The 16,681-nt window shown below is 46.1% G+C and overlaps 1 protein-coding gene across 1 annotated transcript in view; it reads left to right on the forward strand.

Moving 5' to 3' along the window:
* si:ch211-26b3.4 (connector enhancer of kinase suppressor of ras 2) overlaps window positions 1-16,681 on the forward strand; it is an 867,895-nt gene that overhangs the window by 463,073 nt on the left and 388,141 nt on the right. The window contains exon 9 of the mRNA XM_068047793.1: window positions 10,561-10,707. Coding sequence (XP_067903894.1) covers window positions 10,561-10,707 — 147 coding nt within the window. The remainder of the gene's footprint in view (window positions 1-10,560; window positions 10,708-16,681) is intronic.

Genomic DNA, 16,681 nt, shown 5'->3' on the forward strand with positions numbered 1-16,681 from the left:
GCCCTGAATAATTGTGGCACACGAGCTGGATGGACTCCTCTATTCTCTACCCATGTCCCTGCACTGCCTCAGGTAACTCAGACATGTGGGAGCACATCTGTTGCTGCTGGTCTAGAGAGAGCCTCCTATTCTGAGGGCCTGCATCTGTGCCCAGCTGAGCAGGGCTGAGTCTGTGTTCCCTCCTCCAAGGGGGACTGTCCACAGCTGCCTCTGCCTTTGGCACCTCCTCCTGCACACTTGTGCCATGCTGATCACCCAGTGCCACCCTATTTAACCGCACGGGGAGGACTCACTGAGCTGACTGTCTCTGCGCTGGTAGAGGGCGCGCTTGTAAGGTGTGATGATGTTTTTTCTGAGCTTTGACGCTGCTGCATTTAGCCCGGTGATGGTGCGGGAGTTGTTCTCATTGCCTCACGTCTGCACCTATGGGAGATACAAGAAGAGATCATGAGAACAAGCCTTGGAGAGCAGAAGCCTCGGTAGTGCTGAAGCTTCCCAGTACAGCTCAATATTGGGTATGTTGTCAGACAAGGTAGAGTGTGTAACATTTAGAACCTTACTTACAGTTTGTTCTTGGACCAGACGGTGGGAATTCGGACAAGGAGACACCTGATGTAGTGATATCAGGATCATTTATTAAGGCTAAAAGCAATACTTAACAAATCCAAGCTAGTCCGTATCCTAGTCCAGGTGCTTCCACCACACTCTCAGTCAGTGCATTCCGGACCTTAACCACTCGCTGCGTGAAAAGGATTTTCCTCATGTCACTTTTGCTTCTTTTACCTATTACTTTAAATCTGTGCCCTCTTGTTCTTGATCCTTTCACGAGTGAGAACAGTTTTATCCAATCTACTCTGTCCAGACCTCTCATGATTTTGAATACCTCTATCAAATCTCCTCTCAGCCTTCTTTTCTCCAAGGAATACAGTCCTAACTTCGCCAATCTATCTTCATAACTGAAGCTCCTCATCCCTGGAACCATTCTCGTGAATCTTTTCTGCATGCTCTCCAATACCTTCACACCTTTCCTAAAGGGTGGCACCCAGAACTGGATGCAGTACTCCAGTTGAGGCCAAACTAGTGTCTTATACAAGTTCAACATAACCTCCTTGCTCTTGTACTCTATGCCCCTACTAATAAAGCCCAGGGTACTGTATGCTTTATTAACCACACTCTCAACCTCTCCTGCCACCTTCAATGACTTATCACATATACACTCAGGCCCCTCTGCTCCTGCACTGCCTTTAGAATTCTGCCCTTTATTTTATATTGTTTCTCCATGTTCTTCCAACCAAAACGAATCACTTCACATTTCTCCGCATTGAACTTCATCTGTTGCCTGTCCGCCCAACCTGTCTATGTCCTTTTGAATTGTCCTCACAGTTCACAATACTTCCAAATTTCGTATTATCTGCAGACTTTTAAATTGTGCCCTGTACGCCAAGGTCTAGGTCATTAATATATATCAGGAAAAGCAAGGGTCCCAAAACTGACCCCTGGGGAACTCCAGTACAAACCTTCCTCCAGCCCGAAAAACATCCATAAACCACTACTCTTTGTTTCCTGTCACTCAGGCAATTCCGTATCCATGTTGCTACTGTCCGTTATAACCTTGAGGTCCATTAGATCATACATTTCTGGCAAGACCCATCCTGCTTTTCTGTTACATTTTGATCACAACTTGTTACAAAGTTTTTGATATATGTTCTTTTCTTTGCTATTAACTGTTTATGTCATTATTCCACATCGCAATGTAATTGCAGTTGTCTCAAACAGTAGTGGCAGCATTTTTTTTCGGTAAGGTACACAAGCTAAAATTAACTGTTCATTTATCAAAAGCTTATACAAAACATATATATGAAAGTACATAAAACAAAAGATATAAAAAGGCCAGAAAAATGACAGAATCAACATTTCTTACAAGTGCAAGGCTCCCCCTTAATGAACCCATTGACTACTCTAATCACCATCTAAACCTCAGATGCCCATTTCCCCAAGCCTGACTTCCACAAAATCTGCGCCTCTAGCCAAGCTGTACAGCAACAACATTGGCATCTACTTGGCAATGTGGAAAATTGCCCAGGTATGTCCTGTACACAAAAAGCAGGACAAGTCCAACCAAGCCAATTACCGTCCCATCAGTCTACTCTTGATCATCAGCAAAGTGATGGAAGGTGTCATCGACAGTGCTATCAAGTGGCATTCGTTCAGCAATAACCTGCTCACTGACGCTCAGTTTGGGTTCCGCCATGGTCACTCAGCTCCTGACCTCATTACAGCCTTGGTTCAAACATGGACAAAAGAGCTGAACTCAAGAGGTGTGGTAAGAGTAACTACCCTTGATATCAAGGCACCATTTGACCGAGTAAGGCAGCAAGGAGCCCTAGCAAAACGAGTCATTGGGAATCAGGGGGAAAACTCTCTGCTAGTTGGAGTCATACCTAGTGCAAAGGAAGATGGTTGTTGTTGTTGGAGGTCAACCATCTCAGCTCCAGGACATCACTACAGGAGTTCCTCAGGGTAGTGTCCTAGGCCCAACCATCTTCAGCTGCTTTCATCAATGACCTTCCCTCCATCATAAAGTCAAAAGTGGAGATGTTCGCTGATGATTGCACAATGCTCAGCACACTTCGCGACTCCTCAGATACTGAAGCAGTCTGTGTAGAAATGCAGCAGGACCTGGACAATATCCAGGCTTGGGCTGATAAGTGGCAAGTAACATGTGTCACACACATGCCAGGCAATGACTATCTCAAATAACAGTGACCATCCCGTCTTGACATTCAGTGGCATTATGATTGCTGAATCTCCCACTATCAACATCCTGGGGATTACCATTGACTAGAAACTGAACTGGAGTAGCCATATAAATACTGTGGCTACAAGAGCAGGTCAGAAGCTAGGAATCCTGTGGCGAGTAACTCACCTCCTGATTCCCCAAAGCCTGTTCACCATCTACAAATTACAAGTCAGGAGTGTAATGGAATACTGTCTCTTGACTGGATGGGTGCAGCTCCAACAACACTCAAGAAGCTCGACACTATCCAGGACAAAGCAGCCCTCTTGATTGGTGCCCCATCCACAAGCGGTCACTCCCTCCACCACCGACGCACAGTGGCAGCAATGTGTACCATCTACAAGATGCACTGCAGTAACGCACCAGGGCTCCTTAGACAGCACCTTCCAAACCCACGCCCGCTACCACCTAGAAGGACAAGGGCAGCAAATACATGGGAACACCACCACCTGCAAGTTCCCCTCCAAGACACACGCCATCCTGACTTGGAACTATATCGCCATTCCTTCACTGTCGCTGGGTCAAAATCCTGGAACTCCCTTCCTAACAGCACTGTAGGTGTCCCTGCAACCCAAGGAGTACAGCAGTTCAAGAAGGCAGCTCACTATCACCTTATCTAGGACAACGAGGGATGGGCCTGGCCTGTGACGCCCACATCCCATGAACGAATAAAAAAAAAATCCATGGCTCTCTCCTCCATGATTGTGACCACGTGAAGGTAGGGAACCCCTCCACTAGTCTGGGCCCTCTCCTGGGCATTATGAGCCCATTTCAACTACAAGGACAAAAGAGAGAGATAGGGCACTACTGTCCTCTATGGTCAATGCCAACTGCTCTTCTTCATTGGAAACCATATGTTTCAATGCTGGCTGGTCCTCAGCATCACTGTTTCTCTGAGCCATTCTGAGGAGTCATTAAGTACCCTGGGCACACAATCCTCCCATATTCAGGTGCAGCATGCACCCTGAGACTCCTCAGCGGCCTGTCCTAATGGTTAGGGGTTGCACTCACCTTGCCAGAGCATATCAGGTCATTAAACCTCTTCTGACACTGGATCCAATTTCTGCACACCACACTCCTTCTGATGAGTGTGGCAGCTATCTCTATTTGGGCCTGCTTAGTCTGGGTGTGTGGCCTCCTACTCACACCCTCCAGGAAGAGGACCTCCCTTACAGCCTCCAGGCAGACCTCCTGGTCTGCATCAGTGAATTGAGGGGCTGTTCTGTCCTAGGTTCCAGGCCTCTGGCTCTCCTGAGACATTCCATGTTTCTCTGAATCAATGCTGTTCCAAACTGAAGCTAAAGCACAAAAATGGCACAGTAATGGCTGCTGTGGTCTGTTTAAATTGGACCCACACTTGAGCAGTCCTGCCTCCGTTTCTGCACCCCATGGCCGCTAATTGGCTGCCAGAACCATCTCCAGGCCAATTAAGGGAGCACCCTGTGAAACTGTTGGGTCGATGACTGTTTCCTCCCTGTGGGGGCAGGTGGTCCTGACTTCCACATCTTGCTCTTTGCTTCATGTTAAATATCTTTTAAAATACACAAAGACTACATATGAATGCATGCTTGCAAGATTGAGAAAAAAAGGTTACCCTGTATTGATTGCATAGATTACAAATTTATTGTAGCATTTGTTTTGTGTTCTATGACCTTCAGATAGTGTATTAAGCTGAGAGAGAGAAAGAGATACTGTTACGACCGAGGTAGGAGGAGAGCACTGCCTTTTCTAGTTCCAGTTCTCCACAGGTCATAACATATATTTAAATGTTTACCCAGTTACCGATATTGTCAATCATAGACTCTACTCTTTATTCCAGAATAAAATACACCAACCAGGTTTCTTTAATAAGTAACAAAACTATCAGTTTATTATAAAACAAGACATAACCAGTAATGAAGCAAAGCATTAACACACAGCGTGAAATATGAAAGTTCCCTTTTACCTTAGCCCCTCACACACGCACACACACACACACACACACACACAAACACACACACATAGCGGTTAACTGATAAAATAAAGATTTTCTCTTTAGAGCTCTGTTACAAAAAAAAAGACAAAAAATACTTTGGCCAAATACTTGCTAATTCTTTAAGAAAAAAGAGAAGATAAGGAAAGATGCCAGTTGTCCATTTTAGGTTTGGCGTTCCACATACGTATAGATGGCAGCTCTTTTCAGAACAGTTCTTTTCAGGTGACGCTGAAGATCAGTTTGGCAGGATTTCCAGGAGAAATACAACAGCAGGGGTTTCTGGAAGGCTTTTCAGGTGAAATGCAGCATCAATTTCTCTATTTTACACTTGATTCTCAGGAAGTTCTCAAAGAGATGGAAGAAGGTACTGATGGTGACTCTTGGCTGGTTTTCTCCAACTGCCTTCAAAACAGTTCACACCCCAAAACACTATCCAAAGTGAAACCAAAAACAATATCTCAAGAGTCAAGCCTCCTGACCCCTATAAATCTTGACCTGTCACTTCTCAGTAAACATCTCCCCCAAATCAGCAAGCCCCTGCTGGGTATTTATCTGCAGATGGCTGACTTCCAGTAAATGTTGTTTTCAAACAAAACCTCAGTGTCCTTTCAATGACCCCACTGAAAAAAAAATCCATGGAATCCTTTTCAGTTTTCCCAAATAAAACAATGTCCATAATTCTAAAATACGAGTCCTCAAAAAACCTAACAAAAAATACAGAAGCACACCATCATAACAATACTGAGAAAGAAAAGGAGAGAGAAACAGATTAATTTAGTTTAGTTTAGAGATACAGCACTGAAACAGGCCCTTCGGCCCACCGAGTCTGTGCCGACCATCTACCACCCATTTATACTAATCCTATATTCCTACCACATCCACACCTGTCCCTATATTTCCCTACCACCTACCTATACTAAAGGCAATTTATAATGGCCAATTTACCTATCAACCTGCAAGTCTTTTGGCAAGTGGGAGGAAACCAGAGCACCCGGAGGAAACCCACGCAGACACAGGGAGAACTTGCAAACTCCACACAGGCAGTACCCAGAATTGATCCCGGGTCGCTGAAGCTGTGAGGCTGCGGTGCTAACCACTGCGCCACTGTGCCGCAGTTTTGAAAAGAAAACATTCGTTGAATTTTGACGCTATCTATCAATTGTGCTTGTTGACAATTAGAAAAGACAATTGCTGATACCTGGAACATAGAGAGAGCACGAGAGAGTTGAGCTGGGGGCAAGTAAAGATATAGAGGGACAGAGAGGCAATGTATTTTTCTTCATTTTAATTTGATTTAATTATTTGGAAAAAGTTCAATTTGAAAGCAAACAAAGCCTCTTTGAGGAAAATGGATCGGAAGGAGTGAAGTGAGTTAAGGGGACCTTTGGAATCTTGACTCCCACCTGCATAGGGAGGGGAGAATGGATAGAAAATTAAGGGCAAGGTAAGATCAGAGTGAAGGTAGGGAGGATACATGGATTGAGTGAATAGTTTAAATGGGAAGAATTGGGGTAGTGATGAGTGTGAGGAGATGCGAGGAAGGGGATGGGGTGGTGGGATGGTCAAGGGTTAGGGGCGTAATGAGTGAGGAATGCATGAGTGATGGAGGGTGGAAATGACAGACCGGGCTGAATTTCCTGGAAAGGTCCGAGGTCCCACCACCAGTACCGGAAGTGGGAGCTGCTGCCGTTCGGGTGGGGAGGCGCTGGAGTCTGCGATTCAGTCATAGCCGGCTAATTAACTGCCAGGAGGTGGAGGGCCCATCCATTTGGCAGAGCGGGCGGCATGAAATCACATGCTGCAAGAGCTGGTGCTATATTTAAAAGGCTGCCAGTACTCTGTCAATTGGATCAACCCACAAAGGCAGAAGATATTGAAGCCCTGAGAAAGAAGAGAACACAAGGAATGGCTGAAGGACGATACATGGGTCAGTGATGCCTCCCTGCAGGATCTCCTCCAGGCTGCCTGGGCAAGGAGCAAGGTCCTCTTCCTCCAGGATGGGAGGAGGAGTCCGGCCCGCCAGACGAAGCAAGCCTGGACAGAGATTGTAGAGGAGGTCAGTAACTGTGGGTCATCCTCACACCTGGCTGCAATGCTGCAAGCGGGTTAATTACCTCATGCGATCCGCCAAGGTGAGTGCACCACACATTGTTTACCTTACATCCTTACATGTGACCAGGCATGAGTGTGAGATTGGTTAAAAGGGAATGCCCACCCAGTCACTGACAATGGCCAGGCAGCAGCATTGCCTATCAGAGGCATGTCAGCCTCACTGTGAAGGGCCCCAGTCCATCAGAGTTGACACATGCACTGCTGCTTCTGAGTGGCCACATGCAGGAGGCATTGCTGTGGCAGCATCATGGGAAGTCAGGCTGCCACCAGCATTGGCACAAAAGAAAGTGCCAAGACAAGCAGCGACATCCTTTACCTGGCCATCCTGACTCCGATGGAGGAAGAGGCTTTGGATCTCGGAGGCCAGCATGTGGGCCAGTCCATAGCAGATGGTGAGACAGGTGTGGAACCCCAAGAGAGTGAGTGCCCTAATGGATGGCACAAGAGAGCCTCTGGCTAACACGAGGTATAGTGCTCATGTGTCCACCACTGGTCACATGGACCTCCACAGTAGGATTGTATGTGAAGGGCGTGATGGAATGCGCATTACCTTCTAATCACTCTTCTCTCTTACACATGTCAAAGACGAGCAGCCAGCTGCTGTGACCGGGGGAGCAGCGCCCACTGAGGAGGAAGAGGAGGAGACTCAGAGGGTGCACCATCACATCATTCCCCCACACCCTCTGCTAGTGCAGATATTATCATGTCGGTGTGTATCTGTTTGCATGTAAATTTGGGATCACAACCTGGTGAGCACACCACTGGCATGCCCGAGTAACTGACGGAGACTGTGACAGCCAAGGCCTCTGACACTCAGAGGACTGTGGGAGGCCAGGGTGATGCGGAGCTTCAGGCTGATGATATCTGGTCAACAAGGTAGCAGTAGCTGTGCAGCGTGAGATGTGGGAACATCTGGCAGTGCTTCCAGAGGCTGTGCACACTGATGCGTGGATGATGGAGGAGTCCACCCAGGCCATGAGTGCCTCCATGTCTCTGGCATGTGCGTGCTTGGTTTCCTCCATCGAGAGAGGGTGGCAACTCTCTTGGAGAGCCATATTCAGCAGACCACTCAGTGGATGCTGGAGATGCATGCAGACCTGCATGCCATTGCCACCTCCATATGCTCTGTGGAACAATGGCGGGGCAAGGTGCTAGGACTCACTGCCAGGTCTTAGGGGAGTAGGGAGGGCAAAGTGTGCCCTGGAAGGGTAGAGGAGCAGCTCTTGGCAGCTACTGGGGGCTCCTCTCAGGGTGGTCCTGGCGTGGACAGTGACTCTTCAATCACATGATTGCCTCACATAGCCAAAATGACAGAGGTGGCTCTTGCACTTTTGCAGGAGGATCCCAGTATGCCAGGGCCTTCCAGGCCTCAGGCAGCCAGAGGATGACTGCCAAGGTCATCGAAATCCACGGGGCATCTAGCTCAGCAGCATGTCTCCACCTCAGTGACTGCGCAGGGGAGCACCACATCGGAGCACATCTAAGAAAATTAAGAGCACCTAGCTGCACTTGGGGTTCACGAGTCTATTTTCTGTTAATGTATGCTGCCTTACGATCTTTTTGTTTCAATAAATGTGGAATATTGCAAGGCAAGAGGAATCCTTCCATTTCTTGCGGACCCTGGGGCCGCTAGCAGCACCCTGACTCCTTCAAGGGTTGCGATGAGAAGGACCACACTGTGTAAGGTCAGTGCATTCCCCATGCTGCTGTCTCATGTCTTAATGAGTGTAAGTAAATGGTAAGGGAAATAAGGAACATGACAGTAGGGCTGCAGAAGGCTGTCGCTTTATTGGGTTGCATAGACTTGACATTCAGGATCATCTGAAACGTGCTTGTATTAGTGTGTCCCGAGCCTCCCTTACATGTAGTACATTGCACCTTGCCTGTGGTCCCTGGGGTTCTTCATCATTCAGGGCTTGGTCAGTATCTTCCTCCATATCCTCATTGCCGATGTCCTCATTGCTCAAAGCCTCACCCCTCTGTAGTGCCAGGTTGTGCAGAGCACAGCACACCACCACACGAGACACTTGTTGGGATATACTGAAGGGCTCCACCAGATCGATCTAGGCCTGCTCAATAGTAGCTCAAGTTGTTCCATGGTGGATGTTGTACCTGTCCTCTGCATTAGGGCTTGAGTTCCTCACAAGCTTCAATAGCCAATATTTTGTGGGTAGCCCTTATCACTCAATATCCATCCTTGAAGGCATGCAGGGGTCTGAAACAGTCTGGCACCTAGGACTGCCGTAGTATGTAGTCGTCGTGGCTGCTTCCCGGGAACTGTGCACAGACCTGAAGGAACCAATGCGGTGGTCGCAGATCAGTTGTACATTGAGCAAATGGAAGCCCTTCCTGTTGATGAAGGTTACTACCTGGTCTGTGGAAGCCTTGATGGCCACAAGTGTGCAGTTGATGACACCCTGCTCCTGGGGAGACGCAGTGATGGCCCCGAACCCTATGTGTTGTTTGCTGGTGGGGATGGCAAATACTGTTGTGATGTGTGCAGGGGATGGGAGAAGCATCAGAGCAACTAAAAGATGCAAGGAATGTTTATGGAGAAGGATGTGATTTTCTTTGTAAATTATTGTTTTTTACATGTTAATTATTTGATAGTTATGTTTCAGCTTAATGTGACTGAATCAGTCAGAAATAATGGAAAAGGGTTGATTATGGAACCTGGTTGGTGCCCACTGGCATGCTTCTGAAGCTGATTAGTTTTTAATTCATTGATTAGATTGGTTGATTGGGCAGTGGCCTTTGGGATCTAGTTGGTTAAAGTTCTCAGATTTGAGTGTTTGAAGGAAAATATTCAGTTTTTTCAGTTCCAGTTGATGGAAGTGACGAAACTCTTTGTACATTTGTATACGCGTGAGTTTTACTGATAGTCGAAGAGAACCAGGCAGGTAGTGCAGGAGTCCCAGTTTTCCATTTTGGATACTTGTGAGGGCAATTGTTCCTCAGAGGAGTCCAGCAAGAGCCAAGTCCGTGGCAACAGGAGGGAAGAAAGAAGAATGGAAGGGTAATAGTGATAGGGGATTTGTCAATTAGGGGAACAGACAGGCGTTTCTGTGGCTGTAGACGTGACTCCAGGATAGCAAGTTTCCTCCCTTGTGCCAGGGTCAGCACTAGCATGTTCAAGACAGAAATCGATAGATTTCTGGATACTAATGATATCAAAGGATATGGGGATAGTGGGGAAAAAAAGGCATCGAGGTAGATGATCAGCCATGATCTGTTTGAATGGCGGAGCAGGCTCAACGGGCCGAATGGCCTATTCCTGCTCCTATTTCCTATGCACTTGGACTTACTTGCCTAACTGTATTCAATGTGTGGAACAGACTTCCAGATAGAGTAACAGAAGCAAAACTCCAAGAGTCATCTGAGGACCATTTTGGTGCTACTATGGGGCCATGTTAGGATCTCTTTGGATGGTTGAATTATGATAGGCCAAATGGCCTTCCTTAACGGTAATTATCATGTTTTACATAACTGGCATTGTTAGATGGAGACAAATCCTTTGCCCTCTTTGCGTATTTACGTTTACTCCAATGTAAAACATATATAATAGGGTCGCTTTATTTATTTATATTTTTGCTTAGATTGTCATTCAGGTTTAAATTTTTGGTTCAGAAAAGGAAATATCTTTTTTATCTTTCTCTCTCTGGGTTCTTGATCCCAGGTGGGGTGGCAGCTGAAGAACCTCGTCAACGCACTCAGAGAAGATCCCAATGGGGTCATACTGACTTTGAAAAAACGACCGCAGAACACACTCACTTCTGCCCCTGCTCTGCTGAAGAATGTGAGATGGAAACCCTTAGCCCTACAGGTAAACTGAGGTCTCGTTAAGTTGCAATCTGATGCCCTCAGATTGAGGTGCTGTCGGCATGACAAATGTGTCCGATAAAAGTGCTGAAAAGTTCATTCTTAACACGGATGGATAAATGACTTGCTCAGTGCACCATGGTAACTAACTACAAAAGCTTGCCTGCATGAATTCTATTTTTAGACAAGATTTTCAATTTCATTTAAAATGCAGATCAATGATCATCATATTTACCCATTCCTTTCGAGCTGACCAAATGTATAGCAATGTTTTTTTACAATCTTGTAATGAATTGTGTGATCATTCTATTATAAGCTAATATTGTGTTTCTTTTTATTAATGATAGTTATTATTGAGCCAGGTTTCAACCCCAGTCTTGACCCTCTTGGCTACCTATCTTTGCTGCACTCGGCAGCCACTCTACTGCATTGTTATGGTATCTTAAAATATTTTTAGATTATCCCAGGACTTAATAAACAAAGTTAGGTAAAGGTATCAAGTTGTTACACACTTGAATGTCAGTATGATAACTAAATAACTAAATCAATTTAATAGCTCATTTATTTTCCTCCAGGAAGCAGGACATTTAAAGATTGTTCATCAGAATTTGAAACATTAACTCTGTTGCTGGTTCATTTCTTCAGGCTGTTGCTATGATTTTACAACTGTTTGTTGCTTTCTATAATTGTTTCAATTTGCAAAAGTCTACAGCGAGTGGTGCAGCAGATGCTGAAGGACATTTCACTGACTACAAGTCTTCTGCACAAACCAATTGCTCCCAGACATGGGTGCACTTGTAGGCATTCCCCTTGGAACACAGCATGACCTGGGGAATGAACAGAAGTTATGTAGAGCAGGACAAGCTACTGGAAGAGGTGGGAGGGGGAGAAGGGCTCTCAGCAGGAGGCCCTATCTGCCTAGGGTGCTCAGGAAGCAATTCTCCTACCTGAACCTCAGTGAGGAACAATGTTTGAGACATTTGTCCTTCCTTAGGGACATTATAGGAACATAGGAGCAGGAGATGGCCATTCAGCCCATTGAGCCTGCCCCGTCATTCAGTATGATTATGGCTGATCATCCACTTCAATGCCTTTTTCCCACACTATCCTCATATCCCCTTATGTCATTTGTATTTAGAAATCTGTCAATCTCTGCTTTAAACATACTCAGTGACTGATCTTCCTCAGCCCTCTGGGGTAAAGAATTCCAAAGATTCACAACCCTCTGAGTAAAGAAATTTCTCCTCATCTCTGTCCTAATTGGCTTCCCCCTTATTTTAAAATTGTCTCTCACTGGTTCTAGACTCCCCAACCAGGGGAAACATCTTAGCTGCATCTACCCTGCCTATCCCTATAAGTATTTTGTAGGTTTCAGTGAGATTCCATAGACAATTGAGTGGCTTGCTCAGCCATTTCAGAGGGCAGTTAAGCTTCAACCACATTGCTGTGGATCTGGAGTCACATTTAGGCCAGACCAGATAAGGACGGCAGATTTCCTTCCCTAAAGGACATTGGTGAACCTGATGGGTTTGTTGACAATCAATGATTGTTTCATGGCACCATCACTGAGAATACCTTTCAATTTCAGATTTTTTTATTAATTTAATTTGTTGATTAGTTTAAATTAAATTTCGCCATACCCTGGTGGGATTTAAACCCATGTCTCCGGGAGATTAGCCTGGGCTACTAGCTCAGTAACATTACCACTCCGCCAACACCTCCCCTAGCTCCACCGCCTCCCCTGGCTGAAATCTGCCACCTGCAGCAGCCACAACTGTAACCTCAGAGAAGGTTGAGACCGCATTGCCAGTGGCTGTGAATGTGGGCATGGTGATGAACTTTTATAAGCCTGGCTCCTTCCAGGTTGGAACTGATGAAATTTCCAACATCTCGCAGTTTGCTGTCCACTGTTGCTTACGGGAGGTCTTTGAGGCTCTCTATTCAATCTGTCTTACCAGAGACAAGCAGGCGGAGCAAGCACGCTGTTTTGCTAGGATTTCAAGCTTCCCCGTAGTGTGCAGGGTGCTATTGAACGCATGCATATTGTTTTCTAGGTGTTGCATGTCAACTCTGCATTATATTAGACCCAAAAGGGATTCCGTTCCCTCAACGTCCAGTTGATGTGTAACCATAGGCAGTCCAATGCCGAGTATCCTGGCAGCAATCATGATGGTTTCATTCTGAGGCATTCCATTGTGCCAGCTGCATTTGAACACCATGGCAAACCAAAGGGTGACAAGGGCTATCCACTGAAGAAGACATGGCTCATAATCCTAGTGTACAACTGTGCACGCATGGGCAACATGCATACAATAAAAGCCATGCTGCTACATGAAATGTGTGTTACGGACAGGTAGTACAGGGTGTGGGTGGTTCCCACGTTCACCTCCTAACTGACCGCAATTGTGTTTTGTTTAAAATGAAGAGTTAGTCCCTGAGTGTTTTTTAGAGTCAAATGAACAGACAAATGACAGGTTTTCTCATAGGTTAAACAAAAGATAACTATTTATTTTTACACTATTCCCAAAATGGTCACAACCTCACCCACGTATTCACTCACCCACACATACACCAAAGTAGATAGATAGAGGGAAAAGGGTAAGATGTAGTTCAAAGTGAGGTAAGTGTTCATGGTTTATGGTAAACCTGTTGAATCTTCTCAGAAGGACAGTCTCTTTTAAAGGTGCAGGCCGAGGTGTTTGTAGTTTTGAACTTGTTGAGGTGTTGTAGATTTCTGGTGGTTAAGACTTCAGACTGGAGGTGGTGGTCACTTTCAGCTCTCTGCTGCAGCAAGTTGAAGTGCAGAATTAGCAGCAGGGCCACTTCCTTGTTTTGGCTGGATCTCTTTCCACAGCCTTTCCACTAGACTGCTTTCTGAAGGTCTTGGATAGAACACCCCTCTCTCTTCAGAAGGCTACCTTTTAAGGTCAAAATCCATCACATTAGAGTTTCTGTTAGTTGACACATGGCCTTCTCCCCTGATGCGAACAAACAATGGACCAAGATGTGGAATCCATGGCTATCTATTAATGTTTGACTGGGTACAATTTTGTTAAGATGTTGCTACTTCACACCCTTTCATCCCGGTTTTGTTTTAAGATATTCATCCTGAGCGGTGGGCATGGGGGGTGAAGACAATCACCTTCCTTGTTTTAGAAGAAACCCATTCAATTCAGGAATGCCTCTTGATGGTTTCAGGATGGGTGTAGTCAATGCCTTTTATTCTGGAATGTATCTTTTTGTCCTTTTGAGACAGTGAGGCAGTTTTTGAATAGGTCATGTAACCATCAGCAGCCATCTTTGTAGCACATTGTCCACTTTTTAAAAAGAAAAGACAATTTCAAAGGGTCCACATTGAATAAAGTTTGTATCTTCAAAGTTAGGTCTATGATATGACTTTACTGGGTATAACACATGGTAGAGCACACCATTAGGTTTCAGAAACAACACTACTGCTATCTGGATGGCTCTGGAGGAGTCCTCCAGTATTTGGAAGAGTGGATGTTAAGATACATGGTGGTCTGATGCATGCTGCACAACCTCAATGTCCTGAGGGGATAGACCAGCTACACGGTGAGCAGGCGACAAGCAGGACTAAGAGAACCAGGAGGAAGAAGAGGAGGAGGAAAGGAGGAGGCAACATCGCCAGCACTTTCTGCCTGGGCTGTCCATGAAAATATAATTCAAGTATGATACCAGTAACCGTGAGCCCAATTCTCATTCACCAGCAGTCCCACGCCTTACCTTCCCTCTGTCACTGATCATCACAGAATCTGTTTGGTCACAATGCAAAATTAAAAGGCACCACAAAATAAACAATCCAAACCCAATTTATAAATGAAATCCTGCCATATTCCAAACAAAGTCAGCTAATCTCCCTTTGCATTCCCTTAGTTCCTGTCTTCTCTGTGCCTTTGCCTAACCTAGTATTGCTGTGTAGTGCTACGCCAGTAGCGGCAGCATGGCTGATGGAAAGTTGTGGAATTACGGCGGAGACCGCAGATGGTCTTGGAAAATGACCTTGAGCAGCTCTGGTTCCAGAAGGCCTGCCTGTGGACTGCACCATCTCACAGACCTGAAACGTTCATTCTGTTATCTCCCCACAGATGCTTCCAGACCTGCTGAGTTTTTCCAGCACTTTCTGTTTTTATTTCAGATTTCCAGCATCCACAGTATTTTGCTTTTATTCTGGTACTTCAGTCTGAGCTTTCACTGCAGAACTCAGACTTTGGGAGTTTGTTGCTTGTGCTGCAATGCAAGTTATGACATTGGCCATCGGATGCTGCATCATGGTTGGGTCCACAAGCGTGAGAATGGAGTTGGCCAACACTTCCATGCAGGAATGGATGGGCTTCAAGCTCTGTGCCAAATTGATGCTGGACTCCTCCATGCTCCTTGACATTGACCACAGGCTTTCTGGCAGGAGGATTTTGTTTTGCATCCTCAGCAGTGTTCTTCCATGGACTGCCCAATTGAAGATTTCATCTGAGTCCTCTGCAGCAGAGCTCGTGTGCAACCTAGCCCTCCTGTGAGCTGGCTGCAACTCACTCCTGCCTGGTATTCCACCATGTGTTGATCCCACCACGAAACTATCACCTAACGTACATGCAGTATTAGTGTCTGAGCTGGTGACAGCGACTGTGAAATCAAGCAACGTTGCTGAGTCTTCATCATCACTGTCTTCTTGGTGTTCCTCCACTGCCTGGCCAGGTTGCACCTCTTGGCATCTGAAAGGATAAAGACACAAGGGTAAGGTTGTGGTGAGGTGAGGGGAGGCAAGTAAAAGGTGATGCTTACACCATTTGCAGCTTGTAAACCAGAAGAGATTGTGACATGAGAGGGAAGTGGGATGTGAGTAGAAGAGTTATGTATGAGAATACCATCATCTTCGATGGTTCCGCTGGGCATGACCGCAGCAATGACCTTACCAATAATGGCCAGCGCTGTCTCCTGCACGGGGGTTTGGACATGTAGGTGTGCCTACTCTCCTCCGGTTAGCTCTTTGTGTCTCTGGTTGTGCACTACCTTGTCCTGCAAGAAAGAGGGAAGAATGTCTGTGAGTGAGGTGCAATCTGTTTGGCTTATGTGGCTGTCATGAATAACTGGCAGGAATGTGTAACCTGGGAGATGTGGATGTGAGGCTTGTAGCAGTGTTAAGCATGTGAGGGTGAGGTGAAACAGATGAATGCCAAGTATGAGGCCTGATTACTAGAGATTGTTTGTAGTTGAGTGATGGGGGTGTGATTTGAGCAGTGTCTGAGGCTTCTGGTGCAGTTGGTAGAGTATGGCATTTGAAGATACATTAACTGAGCTTGACCACTTATGTGATGTCATTGACCTTGGGGCATTGCATCCAGATCCTCAGGGTGTGACTCCTGGCATTGACCTCCATGGCTATCTGCTCCCACTGGCTTTTGATTAGGCTGGAGGGCCAGCTTTCCCTCCGCATATAGAGAACATCGCTTCTCCTTTCCTTCTCCTCCACCAAGACCTACAGTGCAGAGCCTGAAAACCTTGGAACCTGCTCTTTTCCCTATTGTACCATTCCTCTGTCTTCCCCAGGTCAGATTCTCTTCAACCATAATTCCCAGATACCTCAGCCACACTGCACCCCCCCCCCTCCCCCACCCCCGCCCCTTTAAGAGTTGTAGGCAACCTTTTAGCAATGCTGGTTACCTTTCAGTGGTGCCAGCCACTCATGAAATTGGCCCCCTGCCAATGTGTCCAGTGAAACAGTGCGGTTAGTGCTGGCTGGACTCAGAGATCGTTCAAGTGAGCTGGAAGCACAAAGTTGGCATGCTGTCTGCATTGCAATCAATGCACACAGGTTAACCACGTAATCCGATCCCCTTGCTGTTTTCGGGCCGATCTAATTTAGCTCTAGTGTATCTTTATAGTGCTTTGCTACTTTTTAACACCCTGATAATTTCTCGTTTAAAAGACGTTTGTCTTCATTAGCTCTTTATTTACAGAAATGC

Source organism: Heterodontus francisci, chromosome 15 (assembly GCF_036365525.1).
Source record: "Heterodontus francisci isolate sHetFra1 chromosome 15, sHetFra1.hap1, whole genome shotgun sequence".
NCBI classification, from domain to species: domain Eukaryota; kingdom Metazoa; phylum Chordata; class Chondrichthyes; order Heterodontiformes; family Heterodontidae; genus Heterodontus; species Heterodontus francisci.